At 42.5% G+C, this 20,924-nt stretch overlaps 1 protein-coding gene across 4 annotated transcripts in view; it reads right to left on the bottom strand.

Moving 5' to 3' along the window:
- Nucleotides 1–444: 444 nt before the first annotated feature.
- DYNC1I1 (dynein cytoplasmic 1 intermediate chain 1) overlaps nt 445–20,924 on the bottom strand; it is a 188,759-nt gene continuing 168,279 nt past the window's right edge. For all 4 annotated transcript variants that reach the window (XM_082755280.1, XM_082755283.1, XM_082755282.1 and 1 more), the window contains 2 exons: nt 19,770–19,895; nt 445–1,423 (listed from right to left, as the gene is read on the bottom strand). In XM_082755280.1, the coding sequence (XP_082611406.1) occupies nt 1,313–1,423; nt 19,770–19,895 (237 nt within the window). In that variant the 3' untranslated portion in view covers nt 445–1,312. The remainder of the gene's footprint in view (nt 1,424–19,769; nt 19,896–20,924) is intronic.

Genomic DNA, 20,924 nt, shown 5'->3' with positions numbered 1-20,924 from the left:
CGGGATGCTGATATGGCCCTAAACATGACTGCAAGCTTACAGCCTCTTCGTTGCTGTCCACTCGCCTGTGTTCCTGGCTGTGGTGCTCACCTGCCCCCCTGAGCCCCTCTGTTAGAGCCTGGTGCTGCTGCGGTGCTCAGCTGGCAGCCTCCCCGCCTCCCTCAGCACTCGGCCACATCCCACTGGGTCTCAGGGAGCACAGTCTGTGCCTACCACCTTGCTCCATACACAGAGATTTTTGCAACCCTTGTCTCCTACCCGAATTTGTCCCTCAAGACAGCTTGAAGAGGCTTTGCCTTTCCTATCCCCAGTAACCACGCACAGCACCCAAGTGCACCCACGTACACCACAGCGGCAGGAGTGCTCTGCGAGGCAGGGAGTCGCATTCTCCCCGTGCCCGGTACCGAGCGCTGCTGGCAAGGCAAGATGAACCACGCTGCGACAGAACAGGCTGGGTACGTTTTATTGGCAACACTCGTGTCACACCCGGGAACCACAACCCTTTGTCAGACTGTTAGTGTTAACTTGCATGACAAGTATCAGTGACCGACTGCATCTGAAATATTGTTAAAGTGCCTAGAAATAATAGGCATCTTGAGGAAAAAAAAAAAAAGAAGAAGAAAAGGAAAAGAAACTCATTCCATCCACTCAAGCCAACCTTTATAGATCTTACATCTTAAGCACGACCAATGTACCGTAGTTGTTATGTGGACGTTAACGCAACCTCTACAGCAGCACACAGACAATGCAGTTCTCTCATTATGCACATGCTTTAGGATCGTTTATTTTAATGCTTTCAAATAAATATGTTCCATGCAGCACACCGCAATAAATAAGGAGCAGCAACTTTCATATAGTACATCCATTCATAATGTAAGTCACCATGTGAAACACCACATCTAAAGTCTTTGGCCCAGTCCCATACAGTGAAGCACACCACATCTGCACATAATCATATCTGGCTTCATATGGATTTAATAGGACTATGCCAGAAGGGCAATGTGAGCACAAGTTTAACCAGGGGTTCCTAGCTATTAAATACAGCTACTAAGTAGTTAAAAGGCAACAACTAAACCCATAAAGGGTTGATTTGTCTTTTCTTCCTTACTTTTCAGACAGAAATATAAAGTATGAAAATGCTCTGGATATTTTCAGCCTTGTGCAAAGCCGTGTGATTAATACGGAATGCTCTGAGCGATGCTGGCACGGACACTGGCAGCGACAGCCACAGCAAGACCGACTCGGACACTGAACACCAGACACTCGGCGGGGGAAGGCTGCTCTGGCGGGCGCTGCTCGTCCTCCTCCTCCTCTAGGCCGACAGCTCCACGGCCCCCTCCTCCTCGCTGTCCGCTCGGTTGGCGCGGATCTCCACCAGGGTCCGGGCGAAACGGGTCCACTCGTCGTTGTGCGGCACAGCCAGCTGGGGGAGGAACGCAACACGGCGTTAACACGCTGTGAACCTGAGGAAAAGCTTTCTGCTGAAGCGTTTGCTGCGAAGCCTAGCCCCTTTGTTAACGTGTCAGGCTTCCCAGATGATGAGAGGCTGGGCCTGTACAAGCGCACACACGCGCGTGTCACCGCAGAGTCGCGCGCTGCCCACAAGTCATTGCAGGACCAAGGTCAACATGAGCAAGGTAACAACGTACTGAAACCACTTTCCTGAAGTTCATTAAAGCTCTTAACAGTAAAATACATACATTGTGTTATTTGGGTTGCCCTCGTCTACATTAAATAATTTACAATTACAAAAAACGCATCATAGCGGGAACGTGACAGCAACGGGGGCTGCGGGGACAGTCTGCTTTTCGAGATCATCACACAAGATCCATTTCTATTTAAGAGCACCGATGTTTCTGATGAAGAGCTCTTGAAGATCAGGCTTCAAGAGGAACGTGTAATCCAAACAGCTAAACTTCCTGTCAAAACGCTTCAGTGATACGGCAAAACAACACTGCAGTCGGTTCTAGCTATACCCAAACTCCAGTTTCTGGAAGATAATGCAAAGTAGGAGTGAGCTAATTACGGAAAACAAAACAAAACAAGCAGCTTTCTCAAACTTCATTTTCATTAACTCCAATTCCAGAAAATGGCAACAAACACCCACATTAACCAAGCACTCTTTTACTGCCATCTTCAAGCCCTCAGATCGTGTCCTGAACATAGCATGAGCAAAGAGCTGTTTCGAGATCCTGTGCAGTGCTTGGTAATGAAGAAGGCAACTGTTTGGAACCAAGAAGCAACGTGACATACTACAGGGCATAAAGTAAACTGTAGGACACCTTAGCAAAAGCACGTCTTTAGACTAAAGGACAAGTAAGACCTTAGCTAATCCAGCCTGTGGTACCCAGTGTTGTCTGTACTGCCCTACTTCTTCCCAAACACCCCCAAAACATCAGGCAGCTGAGACTGAGAAAAGGAGGCAGTGCATGAACTAGCACACCCAACTCGAGCAAGAACATGCAAATCAGCTTGATGTTACCCCTGTGCGAAAGAGGTCCACATGAACTGCTCCAAGTTAAACCTTAACCAGATGGATGGGTATTTGCAGTGCTGGATCTAAACACCTCCTCCAGATCTCAACGAAGCCAATGAGCTTTTCAACTATTTTTTATCTAGCTTTGCCTCTATAGCCAGTATTTTGGGGAAAAATCCAGTGTACGTTTTAAAGCTTCCTATATACATTGCATATTCCAATGACTCAGCTGCATTGTGAAGGGCTGGCACAGGGTAACTTTGGTTTTGCCTACTAAAATACTGGATATAACACAGTTCAGTTACTGACCAAGAAATGCCATCAGTGTGAAGCGATGAGCCCCGAGCGTGTTGCTGGGTTGGTTTCCCTCTCTCCACCTTCCACTCATTGCACTTTTCTCCAAGCCTTTTCTAGGAAACAGCGATGGGAGTTACAGGAGCAAACCCTCTGAGACAGTTGTCTCACACACACAGATGCGGGTCTGCTGTAGTCTTGAGGTGAAAGCAAGCTCCGTGCTTCGAAGAATGTTAAGCAGAAGGAAATGCAACACCAAAGCGAAGGTCAGTTTGCAACACAGGAGGAAGTATCTGCAGCACAGGTTTGGTCACAGCCACGCTCCTATGCAAGCTACTACACAGTCAGCTAAGGGATGAGGCAAAGATCCTTCTGTTACAGATGCATTCAACATATTTGTGTAGCAAATTTGCTGTTACCTATTGCTGGTGCCCTAAAAGATGTTATTTCTCATGATGACACTGTCATTTATTAAACTGCTGAATGAAAACATTAATGATTTTCCTACTAGGAATTAGTGAGACTTATATAAAGTGGAGCAATATCCTAGTCAAAGGACTCTCTGAATTTAATAAAGCCTCATTTTTTCTTGTCTTTTTAAATCCCAAATGGCATTACATTGTATTAAATGGCTCAAGAAGGCAATATGTTGAAAGAAAAAATAATGCAATGTATTTATTACATTGAGATCATTTAATTCCCTCTACTCCACAGCATGGCCACAGACAAATAAAATCAAAGTCCCGGCTATTACAGCTTGAAAACTCTCAAACTTGAAAAATCTCCCTGCAAATGTAGGTCGGCAACACGGTTGGCTGACAGATGGAGGATGGACTGGGCCTTTTTTAATGTCCCGATTGACAAAACAGTTATGATTGTAGTGAAATAATGAATAATGATTGAAGTGAAGGCCATCAGCACACAGATGAGAACGCTCAGTGTCCACATGCAATCTAATTACTTAGATCTTTGTTTTATTTTACCTTATTAAATCCTACGTACTGCGTCATGCTTTCAATGAGGGGCCAGCCCTGCTAGCAGACTGTTAGTAGAACAAACCCCTCTAATAGAAATTCCTCAGGGATGGAGAGGGAAACCTTGGCAATACTGAAGTCAAGGGAAAAATTGACTTTGATTCCCCTACTTCTTTCTGTGAAGTCCCTACAGCTGAACCACAAAAGTTATAAGGCAAAAGACCACAAATAAAAACAAAAGCATCCACAAACTCCAATTCAAATTCTTGTATGAATTCGCTCCCCTTCCAGTCATTTTCCATAAAAGTTTTTTCAACTGTGTGTACTTACACCAACAAATGTTGAAGGCCTGTGTCCGACTGTGGACTCTCCTCTTTGGCCTTCCTGCTGAAGTAGTTACACGGCAAATACCAGCACAGGGGTGGAAGAAACAAGGAGACACTTTGTAGAGGAAGGGCAGGGGTTTAGAGCTATTTAGGGGTTCCTCACCTGTTTGGCATTTTTGCCATTTTTCTGTCCACTTCCACTTACTACAAAGCAGCCCGTGTTGAGTTCCAGCAGTCAGACTCTACACGGAGTAGAAACATTCACCAAAGCATAACAAGGTAATATAATAACTTACACTAACATTTGGGTCATAAGGTTATTTGAATGAACTGACACTAAGGTATGGAGCAGAACAAGAAAATAAACATTATTAAGTGCTTTCCTTTGATCCCTTCAAAGGGAAGGTAAGCGCTACCTGCTGTTAATTAATTGACTAAATTACCCACACTGCTTTAGCCTAAATACTACGATATATTTAGGCTGCATCAGATGTTACTTTTAACGAGGAAAGCCAGAATTATCAAAGCAATGGGATGACTTTAGCCAGCCTTTGTCTGTTCAGCTGTTGGAAGAGGGGTAGTTTTGTCCTCTGTCTGGCTTTTGAAATATCAAAAGAGTTCAGGCTGCAAGCCTACGGACCTCCAAGTGTAACCACGAGTTTATGCACCCAGATAAACCTGCTTCTGCTTGTGAAGTTACATGTGCTCATCTGGTTACATGAGAGAGAACTTAGTACCAGAAAACATCAAGATGCTGGAACATCGATTCCATTTTTTATTGGGTGAAGCTATTTAACTCAGTACAACTGGGGTCCTGTCATTTCTCAAAAATCAAATCTTTTTTTTATATCACTCTAACCATTTTAGATCCCCCCTCCGATCCACGTCCATAAAATACTCCTCCAAAAGTACTCAGGATCTATAAAATCAGTATCTATAACTGTTTATATATGATCAATAACATGTAACACACTAAACACTACACACATTTAAGGTTTTATTTCAGCTAGTCCGCAAATTGCTTCTTGATGGCACTCAAAACCTGATTTACGTGATGCAAACTCTCAGAGTTAGTTTTTCCACCAACTCCATCACTCTGATTTCGGACATGCAGACTTCAGGTGAGAAGAGGTAACCACCAGGAACGCTCCTCCTGAGCGAACGGTGCGGCACAGACACTGCTGGTAAAGGAAACCCGCCCTGGGCAGCGCCTCCCAACCGGCAGCCCTAGACCCCCATGCAAAGTGAGCTCAGCTGAACCCCAAAAAATGAGACTGGCTGTGTGCTGAACAGGATTGTAATTTAGGAGTTGAGATCTCTCTCTCCTCTTATTCATCTCCTTTCCCACAGCGAGCGATAGCTGGACCCTGCCTGCTAGTTGTCGTCAACCAGAAGCCCCTTGCCTCCAGTATCACTCCCAACCCCTTCTGTTTTGGTGGTAGTGCATCGAGCTGAGCTTTCAAGTCTGGAGATGGTCTCAACAACATCTAATTTTGGAAAGACAGGATTTGTCTAGTTGGGTCACACAGATCAACTACAGAGGGGTGTTTGTTTTCTCTCTTATCTTTTTCAGAGTCATGAAACTACAGTAGACTTAGAAACGTTACAGCTTACAGGCAACTGCATACAGTTGTGGGTATTATAATATGAGAGGGACAAAACTATTAGAGTGTCCAAAGGAGGGCTACGAAGATGCTGAAGGGTCTGGAGTGGAAGATACAAGAAGAACAGCTGAGGTCCCTGGGTTCGTTCAGCCCACACAGAGCAGGCTGAGGGGAGGCCTCATGGCGGCCTGCAGCTCCCTCATGAGGGGAGCGGAGGGGCAGGCGCTGAGCTCTGCTCTCTGGGGACAGTGACAGGACCCGAGGGAACGGCATGGAGCTGGGACAGGGGAGGGTCAGGCTGGGGGATAGGGAAAGATTCTGCACCCAGAGGGTGGTTGGATGCTGGAACAGGGTCCCCAGGGTAGTGGTCACGGCACTGAGCCTGATGGAGTTCAGGAAGTGTTTGGACACCGCTCTCAGACACATGGTTTGGTTTTTGGGTGGTCCTGTGTGGAGCAAGGAGTAGCCCCTTATGGGTCCTTTCTGACTTGGGATATTCTATGACTCTGTGAAGGCTTGTAAAGCTTAAAGGCAAGATCGTTCCAACGTGTGCCTATTCTGCACTTGTAGATAAAGGGTAAAATAACCAGACTCAAGGGTAGCAACAGCCAGGATCTTCACCTGGCTTTGCCTGGCCCACAGATCAAAATTCCATACAATGTACCCTGGGCGTGACAAAACCCTGATCTCAAAGTGCCACCACAGAACCTTTGGATATCCAAAACTCCTGAGGCCTTGGTGTTAGCTGGGTGATCGCCCTAGCCGAGGACATCACTTACCTGCTAGTCTTCCAGCCCTGAACCACAAACACACTCCTCTTGATCCTAACACTGACTAAGGAGATGGCTTATACGCATTCTGGTAAGAGAATAAGGGAGTTCCCTCCCTCCCTGAGTCTCACCAAGTAAGCCAGTCACACGTGGCAGCATGAATGGGGGTTTCACTGGGAACAGCCTCCTCCATCTTCTTATCGAGGCAGGGACTTCCTCAGTGTGCACAGCTTCCAATCCACACACCAGACATAGTGCGAACACAAACTGTATTTCCTGTGTTTTTACAGAAACTGTGCTCTTGGGAACTCCACCGAACATTAATGCTCAGAAAATCTTCATGCAGGACTCAGGAGTAGGAGATGCCCAACACCAGACACCTGTCAACACCGCCAGTTGTGCCGGCTAGTGCTGGGCTGCCCAAGCAAGCAGAAAAACAACAGAAAAACAGTGCCCGAAGACACAAATCAGCATAAATTTAACTTCATTTTCAGACTCAACACCTGGTAACACTTGTTCTTTTAATTTAGGTGTATTAAAAAAAGAAAAAAAAAGGTTTTGAGCCTGAACAATACCACCACAAAACAAAACAAAAATCCAACCTCTGAATATGGCTTTTAGAGGAATCTATCCAGGAGGTTGAAATTAGATATTATAACATATTTTAAGTTTTTCAGTATATTCCCCTCCTATCCATCTTTTTTATTGCTGAAAGTGTTTAAGCTCAATTTATCCAAATCTCTGTATAGCTTCAGCTTCCTTGAAAAAACACTTTCCAGCAAATGAATTATTCAATGAGGATATTTCACTTGATTCCTGGCTCACTGCCTTTCCTGGAGCCTCTAAGTTTTTGAGATGAGGGTGGACAACTCTTTCTATCTCCATCCCTCCGTGCTCTTGTCCAGCACCGCTCTCCTGTGAGGGCTGCGGACTCTCCTAAGAGGGAGGAAAAACACAATAGCAATTTCAAGAGCAGCACTTTGGAGTAGATGGCTTCCCAAATTCTCAGAAGGAGCACAGTAGACTGTATTCAACCTATTTTATTTCTTTTTAATGACTGTACCTCCTGGGTCAATTTACCTGTCACTGTGGTACCGGTACACAAACTGCAGCACCGATTACCGGGGAAAGTACCGTGCAATCCGAATCACCAGGTTAATAATTATATTTTTTTCACCTTCACCTGGAGTTTGGATACCTCAAAGGAAAAACAGGCGCAGGAAAGCCTTTCTCAACATCGTCTCCGACTCCTGGGTTAATTTGGAGGACTGCATTTTTCCAACCCAAACCATCTATAATCGCCTCTAACACACACGTTCCCTAACACAGGTGTAAAAGGAGAATCTGAAAATGAAGCGTTACACCACGGCTTGGAGCAATCTGCCAAACGTCTGTGGTCTGCAGACGGCCTGCCGAACCGTACTGCCACACACTGTTTTCAATTAGACATTTGCAGACGAGCCTGCATGGTGGTCCAAGATACACTTTAAGGGTGATAGAGGTTCCCGAGTCCAAAATAGGTGACCCATTCAAACCGTTTATGTAAGTACAATGCTTTATTTTTTATTTCCTTATTTTTTCATGTAGGAAACCTTATTCTGACCTAAATTACGCGATGGGTTTCTCTAGCTAGTCAGTGTACTCCAAGAGATCAGGAACTTTCTGACCAACGTGCATCCTTTATTAGCTGCAATTGGGTTTTCTGCTGTTTGGAGGTAAAAGTTGCTCTTATTTTAGACAATCCTATTGACTTCTCTCCACTTTGACAGAGCTGTATGTGCAAAAAAAAATATCTCACATTCAACAGGGAAAATCAAAACGACATGAAAATTCATGCTCCTCATATCTAAAATGCTCTGTTGCTATTATAATTTTTGACAAAGGCAGGTTAATCACTCTTTGAAGAGCTAGCTAATTAAAGCATGAGAAAACATTCAGATTAATTTGAGTTTGTGAAAAACAGCAAGTACGGCAAACCAAGTTTAATGACTGAAATCTCAGAATTCACACTAAGTTATCTCTGTGTGTGGTTTATCACCATCTTTATATTCTTTCAGTTTAATAACATCACCAAATAAATGCAGCTTTGGAAGAATATCATTTTAGCTCTTTTTCCCTAGGTAGAATTTTTGTCAACCTATATTGTCCTTATCACCTTCTAAAATTACGTGCTGCATTGAAAAGAAATCTGCTGCAAATACTTTGTGCAACGGATTAACATCTGAATGCATTTATGACACTGTAGGTAAAAATATTTTATGATGATAAAATATAACTATTTCAGCTTGATCTTTTTCTACAAAGTAGAACAGACAAATCGGTCTAATTCTCTGGGTAAAAGGGAGTACTTGTGGGATGACGATCATAATGCTTACAAATCAGAAACAAGAGCAATAGTTCTCCTTTAAACAACTGATCTTAATCTTCCAGAGTTCAACAGATGTTATTATCACTGACAGGGAGGTAAAAACAGATACACAGATGTAAATATTAAATGGCTTGATACACACACGCACAGAGTCAGCAGGCATGCACCTATTCTGGCCCTGGTCTTGCCCCACAGAACCCATTACAGAATGCCTTTGACATTTTTCTCAACCTATATGGACTTCTTTTTTCCTGAAAAAGCCTATATTTTTCCAGGCAACACCCTATGCCACACACATGGATGGAAACAAAGTGGGAGGTAATATGCGAGGGAATGGCCACCAAAGTAACCAAGAGCACCCTTTTCACATAACTGCAGTACCACTGTATTTAACTCTTGGGAGAGCCGAGCATCACTGCTAACAATGGATGAAACCACTGGCAGGAACTCAAACCCCACATACTGCATGCAGATGATTTTAATAAGATACAGTGTTTAGACCACAAAGGATACACTCCAGAGTAGCTCTATATATATTTGTTTACTTAATTGAAGGGGTGGAATACCATAGGCAGCCTAAATACTGCATTTATTCTATGCACAGCAGTCAGTCTAGTGTCACAGACACAGTATACACCACCCTTCCATGAAGTTAATTACTTAGCCCTCATCTAGATTAATGTCTGTTGTGATTTATTTCTCTGCAGTTCACCAGCAGGCTCTGATTTAACTAGTGCTGCCATAGTAAAAAGAAGACAAAATATTAGTTTATATGACAAAAAAAGCTTAATCCCAAACAGAAACAGAACATAATTTCAGCAAAATTCCTGTTTTTCTCCTAAGGAGAACAGTAGCTGCTAAATTGTTACATATTTGATGGCAAATTGTGTTTTGAATACAAACCAAACAATGGTGTTATTTTAATAATTTACATGTAAAGAGCAAAGATGCCCTGGGTTAAGCTCCTACATAGGAATCCAAGCTCTGAAAGCCTACTAATTCTTTTCTAAACTTGATCATCATTGTCTCTAGCAGTCATCTTGATGCCAGGCTAACAGGAGAACAGACTAAAACGCAGTCTGTAAATTATACAATACGAGACACACAAATGCACGTTAACAGAACAGAAAGACTGCAGGCTCTTAACACTTCAAAGATAGGAAATGTCAAAGTTAGGGCTAACTCCCCTAAATGTTACTCATTTTGCAGTATGATACCATCTTTAATCTTTATCAAAAAATAAAAAATAAAAACACAACACGAAACCTGTGCTGGAAGCAAACACCAATTACAGAAAATTTCAGCCTGGAGGATTAGAACTTGATTGGGCGTATGAAAAAGAAAATAAGGAAGTGGAAAGTATCTTTAATTGTAGACAACACTACAGTTCCACCTATAATATCAGAGTTGGCTCAGACTCTCCTGAAATAATTAGAAAGAACGATGTCCAAGCTACCGAACTGATTTTTCTTCCCTCAATTACTGTATAAAAATGCTGCACTTGATATCAACTACAGAAGATAAAATATAGAGTAACTCCAAGATTCTTGAAAGAGAGGATAAAGCTGAAATTTTGATTACTATTGTTTCCTTACAGCACCTCCTACTTGTAAAATACAAACTTAAAACTATAAACTTAGGGACTATTCTTAAACTACAGGATTTCCACAGAACACCCAAGTGCTTTTGCCAGGCACATTGTGGTAGCCCTCACCTACGGATCTTCTCAGGTCCTTGGAGACAAAAGAGATTTAATATAATTCAGCAGCTACAAAAACAGAAAGAGCATCTGCCACGCTTCAAAAAAACTAGTAATTTTGCTACAGAAGAGGTGTCCTAAGCAGCAAAGACGTTACAGTTCCTACCTTTCCACCACTTCTGCAGTGCCACCAATTTACAGGTTAAGAAAAAAAGTCAGGTAGATCGGTTTCCCATGAGGATCCTAGTCCTGAGAGTGGAATTTATGGACATACATTTAATATAGAAATTAAAGCCATTGATTTTTTTTTTCCTTAGTTTCAGGACATTTAATGCTCTGAATTAAGTGATCACATAAGAACTCCATCTCTACCCAATTATATTATCAATTATCATTGCACTAGGAAATGTAGAAATACCAAATGGATCCAAACGAGATGGTAAGGAGCCTTCAATCTGTTGTTCTTTCCAATACCTGGCAACTACATTGACTTGGAAGAACTAACCCATCATTTTTATCATTTTCACTTTAAATACGAGAACTTCAGCCTCTGGAGCACCTGCACTGGCCAAGGTGTCTCCTTGGAAGTCCAGCTGAATGAAGGGCCACTGCCTCAGGGAGGAAACAAATCGTGGTGCCTTCAGCTTAGTTTGCTTCCTTTTTTATTTTTAAACCAAGCCAGCCAAGTCCACTCTGTGGTTCACTCCACAACAGGAACTGTAAAGGGTTTTTGCCACTGCCTTCTGGCTCCCAGATGGCCGACGGATTCCCACCAAAGCTAGCCTATGAACTGCTCTTCCTTTTTTTTGGAAAAGTTTTTTTTTTCCTTGAGGATTTCTTCCCTTCCATTTTGCATCTATTACCTACAAAAGCTCATCCACGAAATAACATTTTTTCCCTTCGTTTCAGACACAGGCAAAAATACATTTCATATTTAAATTAAACACTGCATGTGGAGTTTTGGCTGCTGAATACGATGCATTAGGGCTCAGCTTTCCTCAATTGGTATTTTAATGTAACCGTTACCTTCCAAGCCATGAATTAGTTTTTCATGTTCAAAATACCATTTTGCTAAACATTAAAGAAAAAAAAAAAACAAAAAAACAATTAGAAACATAATTAAGGATTCCCAAAATGAAAACTGGTATCGGATGTAACAGGTTGAAACCACAGATGCATCATGAAGAAAATTAATTATACAAAGCAGCTCTTGTTTCAGAAGTGTTTAACACCACAATGATAGCATACGGATTTCAATTAGATTTGCAAATTGCTGCATACAAACTGAGTTTAAACTAAATTTGGCGTTTGGTACTTTTTCCCTTCCGTACTCCGCGTTACTTAAAGCTATGAAAATTTTCCTCACATGCATCAGAAAGGGGATAAAAGCTTTCAGAGAAAACACTACCCATTGGCCTAACCAGGTATTTAAAATACATACCCTGCTAAACTATTAGTGTGCATTTACTTGAGCTCTGTTTCCCACCAGTTTTACATGATGCAGGTCCAGAACACAGCGGGTTAGCTACAGCATTTACTCTGCCTCCACTGCCTCACGTACATCTACCATGAAAAGCCTGGACCCAGATCGTGTTTTCCTCTGAGCCTCTTCAGGAGCTACTAGTGAAGCCACCACTGCTGCAGATACAATAAACACACAGTGGATGGACCCGTACACCAGATCCAGTGCGTGCCTTTTCTTCTTTCTCTTCTTCTCTACATTGTTTTACAGCAGGAAAATACCTACACAAAGACTGGCACACACTGCCCTCCCCTCCACCCGTCCTGCAGGCTTTCCTGTGCAGAGAGGGAACGATCTCTTACAGTTTCTCTTCTGCCACTCTCGGCGCTTCGTTATCTGAGTGCCTTCTAATAGTGCATTAAGCTACATGATTAACTCCTGTTACATGTGGCTTGTTCCCTCTGATCCTCTCTGCAGGGGGAGAATCTGGGCCTTTGCAAGGGAAAAGGAAACATACGTCGGCTTTAAAAGTAGTGTGCAAATGAACAGAAAGGACTGGAGCCAGATTTCTGCTGGTTGGTTGTTTTTTTTTTTTTTTTTTTTTTTTTTTTAAGCTTTTTATTTCATCCGATGAGGGCTTGAGGAATTCTTACAAAAGGTATCTGTATCACACTGGAAATTCATGTCTTTTCACCCTGTGAAATTCTCTGGGGAGCTGGTAAGATATTACCTTAAGATAAGGATTAAGAATTAATTTAAGTTTTAGGATGACTACATAATCCTCCTTTTCTAGCTCTTTTTGCTGATGCCTGCTTACCTCTATTGTCTAATCAACAAATGAGATACAGGATACCTTTGTTAACAATCTGGTACTTTTTCCTTTAGCTTTAATAAATAAACTTCCAGTTCTAAAAGGAAGGTGGAACTTCATTTATATGTATAGTAAAACAGAAGGAACACCATCTTTACCATGAAGAAGTGTACATGATGGCATTGGGCAGGAAGGTGACCCTGTGTGACCAGTATGATCTACTGCAAGATCACAATCAAACACATCACAAGCTCCACCTTGAGAGGATGTTTTTTCCCCACCCTCCCTACTTGCTCGGAACTTCAGTCTTCTGATAGTCTGAAATATTAGCTGAAGTTCAGATAACACACGGTCAGAGAAGCTGCGGATGCCCCATCCCTGGGGGTGTTCAAGACCAGGTTGGACAAGGCCTTGGCCAACCTGATCTTGGCATCCCTGCCCATGGCAGGGGCGTTGGGACTGGGTGATCTTTGGGGTCCCTCCCAGCCGTTCTGTGATTCTGTGATCCTCTGGTCAGCTTGCAGCCACATGCTCTGGTGACAGCCATGTCCTCAGCTCCAGAAATTAGCCCCCTCTGGGACTAAGCACTCCTAATATGTGTGGTTCATGTGGGAATACGTATCTTCCCACCAGGCTCAGACCTCCTCAGCTAGTCACACCAAGTTCTTCAGTCTCTTTCCGCAGGCTAGTCGCATTTCCTAATAGTGCAGACCCACATCTCTCCCGGACGAGCATATTTCAAATGGCCTTTTAAAATACATGCATTTTTAAATATGAAGGGAAACAATGCTCAAATCATCTTTTAAATAACATTCGTTTTGTGAAGCTGCTTTGTGAGTCAGGAGGCCACAGTGATGGCAATTTAGAGGGGCAGCATAGCAGCAAGGCACCACAACCTGTGAAAAGTGCCAGAGAAAGGAAACCTCATGGCCCTAGGCTGACACTGGAGATAAACAGCTTCAGCCCCCAGGTGCAGGTCTTGGGTAAGTCTGTTGAGTTACTGCATGGCTCAGTTTCCCTCTAGAAAAATACGTCCCTAATAAGAGATTACTAGAAACACAAGATCCTATTCCAGTCTGCTGTGATGAAGCCTACTGAAGTACCAAAACAGACTGAAAAACTAAAGACAACTCATTTCTGTCTCCATTTCTCATCAGACTAGAACTAGACTGCAGTGACAAGCCCACAGTCACCAGTATGAGTGTATACGGGTACTCGCAGGCATAGATGTGTGCATTTAGATCTCGGGATATAGCCAGGTCTTGTTTTGAACTGCAGAAGTACTTCAATGTTTGGTTTGAACTGATCAACACAATGTTGTTTTTCTACAGGAGAATAAACCAGTGCTTACATAAAGACCTCAAAGCATTCACAGTAACCTAAAGTAATGAATATTGTAATGAGAAACACAAGTATTTAGGGTGATAATGACTGGACTTTGCTCTACTTAGATCGGCTCACCCCCTATGGAGGCTACCAAAGCTTAAAGATTTTATCACCCTAGTAATCAGCAATGGGTAATGGCCTTCATAAAACACAGTAATTAAATTGACTGATTTCAAACTAGTGCATTTTTTTCATTAGGGAGTTCTTATTTAACCTACTTCAAAAAAATCCCTTTGTGAATACTGCCTGTATCAGTCTAAATTCAAATGATGAGGGACAAAGAGCTTGTTCTGTTCAATATTTCAGTTACTATTTTAACTATAAAACTAGAGTTCCCAATATGCTGTCGTTGCCTTTTTTTTGGTCATCTCTAAGAGCTTCCAGTTTTAAAAGTCTCTCAAGACTGAACACTGTAAAACTGGGGGCAGAGGGGAAGCAAATCAAAACCCTAGTTCTTTACATTTTCCAACAACTCTTAAAAGATTCTGCTTTGTTAATACATGCTTTTAAAACCCTCCGAGGCCAATGTTGCAGCCTTCACAGCAAAAATATCAATGGTGAAATTGAGGCTCTGCCTCACAATCCATTTAATCATCCTTTATGCCTGGATTGTGTTGGTTGTTGTAACTATTGTGTCTGGCTTGATCTTTGTATGCTTTTGAAAAGAACTTGGTTGTAAGCACAACCTCTTATTATTGCTCAAATTTGCCTTCATGATATGTATGTGAGCCATTTATCTGTGTTCCAAGAATACTTGTAATTCAACACAGATTTGAAAATAAAATATAGTAAGTCTCAGCTTTGCTTTTGTAGCAAAAACATTTCCTCACTCAATATATGCTCTACAAGAGCTTTACAATGGCAAAAGTAAACCTACTGGAAAATCTACCTGGATAAGTTAATGACATAAAACCTAGTTTCATATTTCTCTCTGCACAACAGAAATTCAGCTGCACGAAAGAAGCTGGCTATGTTTTCTGTATGAAATCCATAGTGAAATTCAGGGATCTCAAGACAGGATTACAAAGTACCAGTCCTTCTCCACTCACTCTAGCCATGTGACTAAAAAGCCATGCTGAAACGCGAGAGTTGCTCATGAATATGCATGTCTCCCTGTCTGGAACCCCAAGAATCCCAGAACAGCTGCTACAGGCTGCTGAAATCAAAGCGATTTATTTTACGGGAACCAATGGGATATTCCTCATGGCACCAACACATCCACGTATTTCAGGCAGTTGCCAGCTCCTCCTTCACTGCTCATGCTCTTGAAAATGAGATAGAGAGCAAACATCCATCATGGAGCAAATGGGGAAGTACACACACTGCTTGGTGCAACAGCCGCAAAGCAGCTTACAGAGACGTCACCTCTGAAACCTGACGGAGTCGTGTAAATGTCAACACGATGCTGATTTCACTGCAAGAATAAAGGACAGAGGTAATAAATGTTTAAAGAATCCCATGTAATTGCTTTCTTCGGCAGAGCCAGCTTTCCTGGATGGTCTAGGGAAAGTCCAGTTTCACCTGTCATACCAGTCATCCTCGAAAAGCACGCCTGGAATCAGCTGTCTGAAAGACCACCAAACAGATGCAGTGGGTTGCCCTGTAACTGGTTTAACAAAATCAGTAATAAGCTCCTGGTGATTAGTTTCAAACCCTCCAATACTGCACTGAACTTACTTTATATTCTGTTACAATCAAATAATACATCATTGATTTCCAGTTTCAATCTATTCATTCCCAACGCAAACAAAATATGACCAGGAAGAGATTAATGGAAAAAAAAAGAAAGAATGGAAGGTGGAAGAGAAGCTGCTTCTTTCACAACCAGAGGTGCAAACGGCATTCTCAATAAGCCAGGTAAGCAACAGACGTGGTTGTTAGAGAATATTTATGACAGCGGCAACTGTGTAACATCACTGAAGCATGCACAATGGGAGCAAGCTTTCTAGAAAATACATGTACAGAAGAGACATGCAGTTAGGTCTAACTATCAATCATCTGGACGTGTGAATAAATCTATAGTCAGTGGTCCATGTTCTGCTAAAATCAACTTTACCATATAGAAAACTTGCTGCCCTGTAAGTAATCCATAAGACTAAATAAGATAAAACACATTTTACGTACTATCACCGCAGTAATATCTCAGCTACCAGACCAGCAAAGGTTTGTGTCTTTTTACCTGTCATAAAGAGTATTTACAGTGACTGGTTATATCCTCTTCTCAAGTTATTTAGGTTTACGATCACATCACACTGAAACAATCTTGTTTTTTTTGTTGTTGTTTGTTTAGGTTTTTATTTTGTAATTCACAGTCTTTAAATCAGTGGTTACTGATCCACAAGAGCACATCTATATGGACTATTTAAGTCTCTTCTCCCTTGGAAGTGTGTGTATAACTCCCATTAATGCTAATGGGCATAAAGCACATGCATTGAGGAGAAAATAGACCCCTCACTGTGAAAATAAATGTGTTCAGTTATTTTCAGACACGATGCTGAAATCAAACAACTAAGAGTACACACTATAAGCAGATAACATCATATAGCCTAACTGAAAATGTCACCAGTATTTTTAACTCCCTGATCATGGACTCTGCCACCTTCTTCATGTTTCTGCCATATCTTGTGTCATAATGACTGTGACTGCGTAACACCTCAAGAAGGGCCAAACCCTAAGCAATCCAAGCAAAACAGCCCCTTCCTCCAGTTCCTTGCCCTCAAGAACGATGCAAGGTTACATTTTCACTTAGGCCACACAATGGTTTTGCTTTACCCCATATAGGTTACCAGCAGCAATCAGTGTTCTCCAGGCCTTTAAAACTGCAATGAATCTACCAAAGTAAAAATCCATATCACATTTACTCCTTAATGATATGATAGCGCCATGTTTTCTGCTCTGATCAAAATTCATAGGATCAAATCTGTATGTTCAAGCAGGTAAGAAAATTTGCTTATATAGTAATGTGAAATTCAAAGATGTTGTGGTATGATTCTATGATAATAAAGCACGGTAACATATATATCCAGACCTTTTTGACTGAGCCAATGTTTTATGAACTGACAGCTAATCTAACATGATAATTTGAATCACCCACGAGAAAAGAAAGGTTTTCAAAGGGTGCAGTAAAAGTGGAGCATTGATGTCTTTGCTGAAGATATTTAGGGTCTTTTTAAAGTGGCCTGCTGACTTTCTAATGCAAGTAATCACGCTCGCCGTCCTAAATCAGAGAGATGCACCTTCAAATAAATGGATGCTACTGAGTTATCAGTCAGGCAGGGCTGAGTTCTTTCAGTGATGAGGCCTTTTCAGAAGTCAGTGCTGGAGGAGATGGGTGGGGTGCAGCAGCTGAAAGGTCATCTGCCGTGGCTGTGTGTCAGGCTTTGCAACACAGCTGAGACAAAGAGGAGATCTGGGCACTGCCAGGTGCCGTGTGGGCCAGCTCACAGCCACACACCCGCATCACGTCCCTTCTGCTGTCACTGATGCTTGTCTGCCCTCATACTGAGTCAGTTCATGGAGAAAAATACCCCAACAAAACAAAAGAAAAATCAGTACTTCTCTGCTGATTTAGCTCCTTCACCATAATGTGGGGTCTGCTGTGTGCTACTGGTACCAGCACAAAAAGTGGACAGCAAAGGATATGGCTCGGGACAGCTGTTGACAGGGGGAGAAGGACTGCCCATAAAATAACTCATCACAGGGCTCTTTATGAACCAGCACAGAGGGTTAACGAGTGAAGAAGCTATTCCTCACTGCCTGAGCCCTCAGTTTTAGGCTGTCAAACTGCAAGGCATTTCTGCAGCTCACTTCAGGCTTTATAGTGACAAGAGCTGTGCCGGAGAATAGCTGAGCATCCTTCTCTTTTAAACCAGAAAAAGCCACCCTAACAGCACAGCAGCCCTGGCAGCATCTGAAGCTGGAATTACTGCAGAGACTGATGCTGTCAGAAGGAACCAGGCAACAAATTAAAGAGTTCCTTCATTACAGAAGAGGAGGAGGCGTGGCAACGGCCTGTGACCTGTCAGCTGCTATGTGGATGGACATCTATCCAATTGTGCAAGGAGGGATGGAGCTGAGCTGGAGAGCCTGGGGCTCTGCACAGACAGAACACAGAACGGCCACGAAGCAGAGCACGTTACTCTGAAACCGATCAGGGCTCATGCAAATAAATACCATTGAATGGCTCTTTTCTTTTTCCTTCTCAAGTAATAGAAAACTGTCTTTTTGATCTGAGTGTGACTCATTTTGCAAGTTGCATTCTGATTATAGAGAGGAAAAGGCCAAAAACTTAAATATTACTTCTCCTGCACAGTAACAGTAAATCTATTTTCTCCTGGGTGAGCTTGCAGGGATAAACAATCCTATGAATGGCCTGGTGTATGATATGCAAAAAAACACATTTCTGGAGCCTGTCTAGACTCCCAGACAAGATCAAATCGTGCTGTCATCACAGACATTTCCATAGCCTATCACATCACTTTGAAGATAGAAAAAACACCTTTTCAGAACAGTCATGCAAAACGAAAAATAAACAAAAACAGCCTGACCTGCAGTGTTGTAGTGGAAGTCTGAATGCAGTAACCTCAGCCAATTTAGAGATTATGCTAACAATACAGCACAAAGTTTCAGCAAACATTTGTGAGGAAAGGCAACTCCTGCACAAGCAAATGCAATCCAAAAATATGAGTCATGCACAAGCAATTTTGCTATGGGCCATAAAATCACTTTATGAGAGTTACAGATAATTCTGTATGTATTCCATAATGTTTCCCTACTGTGTAGAGATGAATATCTCAGTATCCTATCACAGATAATGACAGAAAACAAATTCTCTACATAAAAGCTGATTGCTCAGAGATTCACCCTTAGCTGTTCCAAGGAATTGTAATGCCGACAGAACATTTTATACCTTATTCATCAACACAGAAGTAGATTCTATCAGTGCCAAACATACTGCAGTTTAGATGGCTTTTACAATATGTAGTAGGGTGAATTGAGAGCAGCCTCAGACACAGAATATACATCCTGCTATTTCTCAGCACCCACATACCCTTCATCACGCATGCAGCTCCCATCCTCCACAATGACACCTTTCATTTCCTCCTTTTAGTACCTTTGCACATATTCAAACATATTTACCATTATTCAGCACTAAAACAACAGCCTCTTACTCTGTACATGTCATGCTGAGAGAAGCCTACAACATTATGCCAGTCATGAAATAAGAGATGCTGGCATATAAAAGGTGAACCCTACAGGACCAACTTCAGAACAAAAGAGATTCTCTTTGTACCTATATTTTCCTCTTTGTGTTCCTTTATAAACATTTTCCAACTGTACATAAAAAATAAGTAAATAAATAAATAATGCTGGATATTTTCAAAAAAGACTTTCCTCCTGACACTTTCACTATTTACTCTTTCGCATGGTAGCTTTACAACTAACACGCTGTTGGCAACCCGAACCAACAGGGACTCTGCTGAAAGATAGACCGTATATTCTTTGGAGGTGTCCTACTGACTAAAAAGGTAAGATCTTCTCTCAAACTTGGATGTGGTGACTTGCAGGACCTGAGCTTTGAACACAATAAAAATAATACCTCTCCAACATCATAGATCCATATGCGGCCTTCTGAATCACCGACTGCGACCTCCTTCCCAGCCTGGGCCCAGCGGACACGGTTGAGGGCAGAAGCTCCTTCTATTGTCACGCTAGCTGTGGGAACCTGTTGAAACAATAGGAACAGACAGGACAATAAAATCACGCTGCCTGCAGACCCAGGGGTCAGTTTTGAACGTCCTATTTTGCTGGGTGAGTCACAAGCCTCTCGTCAGGGGGGAGGAGAAGAAGAGGGTTCATTGTTTCTTCAATCATGTGCTAAAAAAAAGAAAGAGTAAGAGATTGCTTAGAACGAGTAGGGAAGACTTTTCTACTGTAAAAGGCAGTAAACGAAACAATTTTACCCCTTAACGCAGAGACACATGAAACTGCGTCTCCTTCTTTCTCAAAATTCACTGATTTATGACCAAGAATCAACTGAGGGTAGGACTTGGCTTCAGTCCTACCCTGACTTCTGAGCAGGGCCCAAATAATCTGCCTGCCATAGACAAATCCCTGATGCACCTTGGATTTCATACTCACCTCTGCAGCTAGATGCAGAGGTCAAAGCTCAGGTGCTAATTAAGAAGAGTCCTGAGCTAATCACTTCAGTGAGGACACAGCAGAAGGCGAGAACAGCTGAGCTGACATTTAGGAACTCCTACAGCACATTCCCACAATTCTCTTGCACATCCCCGTATTCCCAGGAGCCTTCTTCTTGTTGAACTACACCTGGATGCTGCTTAATTTCCAAACTCCCTCCCTGCCCCAAGCCGACCGGCAAACTTAACAGGTGACCCGCAAGAATACATCAAGGCGCTGGTTAACATGTGGGATGAATAAAGAACACGATCTTAGGAGAAGTATTTGTAATCTACGCTGGAATGAGGGCATCAAAAGGAGCTGCAGGAGGAAGGAACCGTGTGGGTGTCTGTCCCAGATAGGGAGATCACTCGCTTGATTTAGGTCACCTCATAAGACAAATGACGGTGGCCTGTGAGCCTGCTGATGCTCCACCCAGCTCCTTTAACAGGAGAACCTGCCTGAGCAAGGAGCCTGCAGCTTGGCACAGCAGCCTCCTGAACGAGGCTTTTTAGCTTTTATTTTTCAGATCAGGGCAAAAGGGGAAGGATGGGAGCTCCAATAGCGGCTCCCC

Source organism: Aythya marila (genome assembly GCF_965140915.1).
Source record: "Aythya marila genome assembly, chromosome: 2".
Classification (NCBI taxonomy): Eukaryota; Metazoa; Chordata; class Aves; order Anseriformes; family Anatidae; genus Aythya; species Aythya marila.
The sequence above is the reverse complement of the archived record's forward strand: the minus strand, read 5'-3'. Positions and strand labels throughout refer to the sequence as shown.